This window comes from Pleurodeles waltl, chromosome 12 (genome assembly GCF_031143425.1).
Source record: "Pleurodeles waltl isolate 20211129_DDA chromosome 12, aPleWal1.hap1.20221129, whole genome shotgun sequence".
Lineage (NCBI taxonomy): Eukaryota > Metazoa > Chordata > Amphibia > Caudata > Salamandridae > Pleurodeles > Pleurodeles waltl.
In genome coordinates, this window is record NC_090451.1 from 674,965,068 (window position 1) to 674,971,067 (window position 6,000).

Sequence of the window (6,000 nt, forward strand, 5' to 3'; positions counted from 1 at the left end):
TATTTTGAAGCCAGATTGTTGAGATTGTTCATCAATTTATCCTCATTAGAGGCTAGATCTGCTATAGCTATAGGTGAATGTAAGGGAGTTAGCTAGATATATTGATATAGCCCCTCACTACCACTGTTTACAAGCTTCAGGCAGGCACTGTGACACATAATAAAGACTGCAGATAATCAGAATATATTGTTTCCATTGATTGCTTTACCCCTAACTTGCTCACTTGAAGGCTGTAGCATTTGCTAGCATAAGTTAGTATTTTAATGTTTTTGTCGATATCACACCTATAATTCTAGACAATCAGGGGCTATTGTAGAAACACGTTTAGATATAATTAGGAAAAATAGCTCTTTCTACCATGCTTCTCTTATTCCAACTTTATACAGTTGTGTCTAATTTCAGCTGACTTACCAAAATTTCAAATATGACACTTTAAGAGCAAATATAGGCCTTCATTACAACCCTGGCGGTCGGTGTTAAAGCGGAGGTTAATACCACCAACAGGCCGGCGGTAAAAAAAATGGGATTATGTCCTTGGCAGTAACCGCCATCAAAGACCGCCACTTTAACACACCGACCGCCAGGGTGGTAACAGTCGCTGGGCTGGAGACTTCAGTCTCCAGCCCGGCGGCCGTCACAATCCCACCTTAGGGATTATGACTCGGCCTACCGCTATGGTTTTCGTGCCAAACTTACTGCCACAAAAACCATGGCAGTAGGCACTATCAGTGCTAGGGAATCCCTTTCCTTGCACTGATAGTGGTCTCCCCCGCCCCCTCCCCCTCCCCCTCCCTGTCCTCGCCCCCCATACATATACACACCTGCACGCACACCCATATACACACATGCATACCCACCACCCACGCATGCACACATACATACCCACACACCAACATACATTGTCATACACATGCATTCACAACACCCAACACTCACAATCACTCATTCACGCATGCATTCAACCCAACTCACACCCGCATGCACGCATTCCAAAACATACACTCCCCCCACATACTCACAATACCCCCCACCCTCTCTCCTGTCGGAGAACCCGACTTACCTGCTTGCAGGGGATCCTCCGGCTGGAGACGGTCCGCAGCGCTGCTGTCAGCAGCAGCGTCCGCCAGCAAAACACCGCCAGGCCGTATCAATGGACATGATACGGTCAGTGGTGTTTTGCTGGCATGGCGGTGCTGCTGTCAGCAGCACCGCTTACCGCCATCCGCACCATGATCGTCGGCGGTGTTCTGCCAGCATTCTGGCGGTATACTGTTGGCGGTCATGATATGTGTAGACCGCTGGGAGCCACGGTGGCGGTATATTGGCAGCCGGCGCTGTGGCGGTAGGTGGTAGTTACCTCCAGTGTCTTAATGAGGGCCATAGTTTTGAATTTTAGGCAGAACACAAGTAGCTAGGGCCTGATCAACAAACTCCATCTACTCAAGAAGTCAAATGCAGATGTTCAGGACAAAATAAATGTGAAGATTTACCTGGTTTGCAATTGCATGGCCTATCAATGCCATGGCCTTCAGTGGAAGAAAAAAAAATGTTTCCAATCAAAGGACTCCATTATGAGTTTGGTAGATGGAGAACTCTATCCACCAAACTCCCGACAAGTTGGCCGCCGGCTACTTGTCAACCTCACTGCCGGGGCTATTATGGGTTTCCTGCTAGGTCGGCAGGCAGATACCTAAGTTTCCCCCACTGGCCTAGCGGGAAACAGGCTACAGCATTGTCTCCGGCTCATAATCGAGGCAGCGCCAATGCTGTAGCCCGCAGGATGCACCAGTAAAGCAGACAGTGAACATTGTGATGGTGCTGACTGGGGGGGCCCTGCACTCCCCATGCCAAGTGCATGGGCCCTGCTGTGGCCCCCTGCACCTGTTCTCCGCCAGCCTTTTCATGGAGGTGTTACAGCCAAGGTCATAATCCCTAGGGCAGCCCTGCACATCCCGGCGGAGCTGGCGGTTTCCTGGTGGTCCAACCGCCAGGGTTGTAATGTGGCGGTCAGGACCGCCAGCATAAGTGTGACGGTCTATAGACCGCCAGTCTCCTAATGGGGCCCAATGTGTTGCTAGGTAGTTAAGCAAGATGTTGGAACATTAAGTGTATAGTATGTGGCAGAAGTCACACACTTTATGATTGACTCTATGTCACAGGACAGATGAGAAATATGACATAGAGGAGGGCTGTGTAATCAACAAATAAGAAGTAACAGAAGAGAAGTGAACCCAGGTGTTTAAAAGAGAAGAAATTTAGCACATGTTTGAAGGACCCATTTCACAGAGGAGCTATTTTAATGCAGAAACAAGGCTATTTTAGATAGTAAAAATATCTGCGATTTAAGAGGAAATTGCTTTGAATGTATAGATTAATATTGTCAAACATGATATGGGCCAGATTCCACAGTTTACACATCATGGTTATTTAGGGTTTACTATGAACAAACATGTAATTAGTTAAGATTAGCTGTTGACGTGAAATACGCCAGACAAATGGAGAAGCAGAAATAGCCTGTTAGGAATCAAACACAGCTTGGAGCAACGACCCCCACTGAGATAGCAGGTGTCCTAACACGAGGGGAACTATGAATGGAAAAATATAACAAGTGCGGAGGATGAAAAACGCTGAATGGCTATTACTGAAAGGGTGAACCTTACAAACACTAGATTGTTAGGCAAAGTGTCTTTCTTCTAATACTTCTTATATGGACTCTTCTAAGCTTTGTGAGTGCCTAATTCAACCCTACCAGTGTGCCCCAGCCTCCACAGTCCTGGTCTTCACACTCTTCATAGGAAAATATGACACATGAACCTACGCCTTGCTTCGTCTCTATTCATCTTACCTGTGCAGAGTATAGACCTTTTAGGAGATTTCTGACTCTTGTTACTCAATCAAGGTAAGGCCAGATAAGGCAATGGAATGAACACAGAGTTGGCAGCTGTGAAGGACAAGGTCTATGCATATATGTTAATGCTGAAAGCTACAATGGAGAAAGTTTCCTTTGAGCTTCTTAACAGTAAGAAATCCAACAACCAAACTGAGCTCTGGTTAGTTGAAAATAACAAATAGCATAGGTGCCAATGGACATATGTTATGAGAAGAACTAGTGTAAGAGTTGTTCAACATATAAACATTTTGACACTGTCTTTATGAAGCCATCTTTTGTATTAAGGTATCGAAAATTATCTCTATTGTAGTAACCATGAGGCAAATATTTTCCCTTCATAACTTGATCAGTCTAGGTTCTTAAATGTGTTATTTATTTCTGAAACATATGTCTTCTTTTACAGATTCCAGTAAGTGCTGGCCATGCCCAAGTGACCAGTGGCCCAATGAGAGGCGAAGTAATTGTGTACCAAAGAGATTAGAGGTTCTCTCCTACAACTATACTTTAGGAGCAACTCTGTGTGCTACCATCATACTCTGTTCATTGATAACAATAATACTTCTGATCATCTTCATCAAATTTCAAGACACTCCAATTGTTAAAGCCAACAACAGGAATCTCACTTACCTTCTCTTGGTGTCTCTTGTACTGAGCTTTCTTTGCTCTTTACTCTTCATTGGTGAACCTCAACCAATATCCTGTTTACTGCGCCAAACTGCTTTCGGAATCTTGTTTGCTCTCTGTGTATCATGCATTTTGGCCAAAACCATCATGGTAATCATTGCATTCAATGCCACAAAACCAGACAGTCACATGAGAAGGTGGCTGGGTCCTCGTGTACCCATGGTTACTGTCTCACTCTGTACAGTAATTCAAGTCCTCATCTGTGCCACCTGGCTAGTCCTTTGCCCACCTTTCCCAGAGAAGAACATGAAAATGAAGACAGGAACCATCATCTTACAGTGCAATGAATGTTCAGTGATTGCCATGTGGTGCATGCTTGGATACATGGGTCTTTTGGCTTTCATTAGTTTTGTGGTGGCCTTCCTGGCACGGAATTTGCCCGATAGTTTCAATGAGGCCAAGTGGATCACATTCAGTATGCTTGTGTTCCTCAGTGTGTGGTTGTCCTTCATCCCAGGCTATCTGAGCACCCAGGGGAAATACATGGTGGCTGTGGAGGTCTTTGGAATTATCTGTTCCTGTGCTGGAATAGTTGTTTGCATCTTTTTACCAAAGTGTTACATAATATTGCTTCGACCTGAATTGAATACCAGAGAACATCTTCTAGGGAAATAATCTTTATGTAATAGAAAGATTAACACAATTAAGGAAACCTGTATCTATTTTAGTGCAATTTTACTATGTATCGTTTTGAACACATGTTTTAAAGATGATTTAAGAACATGTGATGTTGAGGGCCCTTAGAAAAAATGTACCTTTGTCACAGTCAAAAATGCTGTGTTAGATTTCTCTCCTCACTTTTCTTTTACAATAACAACCTCAAGGATTATGAGTAAGGCTCTCAGTTTTCGGTTTTTACTGCTTTTAAAGATATATACAAACCGACAAACCATCTATTTTGCTGACTGTATTTATTTTTAAGATATAGAAAATTGCTGAAAATAAGTTTTCTTTTGAACAACTCACACTACTGTCAATCAATTGTGCTAGGTCAATAGCTGTGCAGACTGACAGGTAGAGGAGGTAAAAAAAATATGTCCTAAGGAGGCTTAAATCATTGAGTAAACATTTGTCAGTTAAATAAACATGGAAAACACCTTTCACAGCTTTGTTTTTGTTTTACACTAAGCACAAACGGAATCTGGATAAATGGCAATAAAATTAGCAAAAATTAAACATTGAAAAATATTTGTGCAACTTTAAAAAAAACATACCATAAAACCGGAAGCCCTAATTATGGGATGCAATTTAAACTCAAAAGGAGTTTAAAACATTTATCCCTGAAAACAAATCACCTAATGAGTTGAACACAAAACTAACCTTATGGCATGTACTCACTATTTTAACACCTTAGAAACGTGTTGAAAAACGTTTGTGCAGTGGGACAAGTAAACACAGGCCATTGAACAGTAGAAAAAAGTGCAGAGAAATGTCAGCACACATTATGCATGATTCCAGCATATATCCACAACCATGCCAGCAATGCTTTTGAGGGTTTTAAATACTAGCTACGGACTGGTAATCAATGTAGTGGTTACAAATCCTCCTGAAGTTCAAACCCCAAAATGTGGTTATCATTCCCTTGACTCTTTAATATGATTCCCTGTGAGGAAAATAAAATCAGTTTTTGAAGTTTTGTTCACCTGAAACGAGCAACAACTGAGAACAGCAACCAGAGCACAATCCAGTATACAGAGGTCAGTGAAGTGTGATGTGATGCAAAGAGTTCATCTCGCACATAGAACAATTTGTGCCTTCAGTGAACTCTTATGAAGAATCTAATTGTAGCTGCCAGGAATGAGGTGTTAGACCACAGACCGTTATATGTGGAACATCTCTGATTTCATTTGCTCAAGCTGAGCACATTTGCCCACATTACTGCTGCCCAGCTATGCTAGCTCCCCACGCTGCAAGAAATGCATTTGCTCCAGAAGGACTACAGTGTATTACTCAAGTCTCCTCCTTTCTGCTTGGTCATATCATAGCCTTATAGCCCGCCATAGTGGGCTATACCAGTCATTAAAGGCCCACTCCTTAACAAGGGTGCAGGACTTTAATGCCGGTATAGCACAGATACCGGGGGCTATAAAGATACTGGGCAGAATGTTGTAATAAATATAACAAAGGCCTCACTGAGCCAAAGGGGATTTCAATCCCCTCTGGCTCCATGAGGCCTTTGTTCACAGCAACAGCGGTGAACTAAAACATTGGAATGTTGGAGTCCCGGGCTTCTACCGACCATTAGAAGCCTGGAGCACTCCGTTGTTGTCAATGGAGCTCCCAACATTCCAATGTTCTAATAGATGGTCGGTCGTTGCTCATACAAGTAACTACACATTGGAATACATAGTTGTAGCCTCTCAGAGCAAACCACAACTATTTATACAGGGAGTGCAGAATTATTAGGCAAATTAGTATTTTGACCA

The 6,000-nt window shown here is 43.0% G+C and overlaps 1 protein-coding gene across 1 annotated transcript in view; it reads left to right on the forward strand.

Annotated features, from left to right (window-relative positions):
- Nucleotides 1-4,675, forward strand: part of LOC138268712 (vomeronasal type-2 receptor 26-like) — a 28,125-nt gene extending 23,450 nt beyond the window's left edge. The window contains exon 6 of the mRNA XM_069218639.1: nucleotides 3,294-4,675. Within this exon, the coding sequence (XP_069074740.1) occupies nucleotides 3,294-4,189 (896 nt within the window). The 3' untranslated portion in view covers nucleotides 4,190-4,675. The remainder of the gene's footprint in view (nucleotides 1-3,293) is intronic.
- The last annotated feature ends 1,325 nt before the right edge of the window (nucleotides 4,676-6,000 follow it).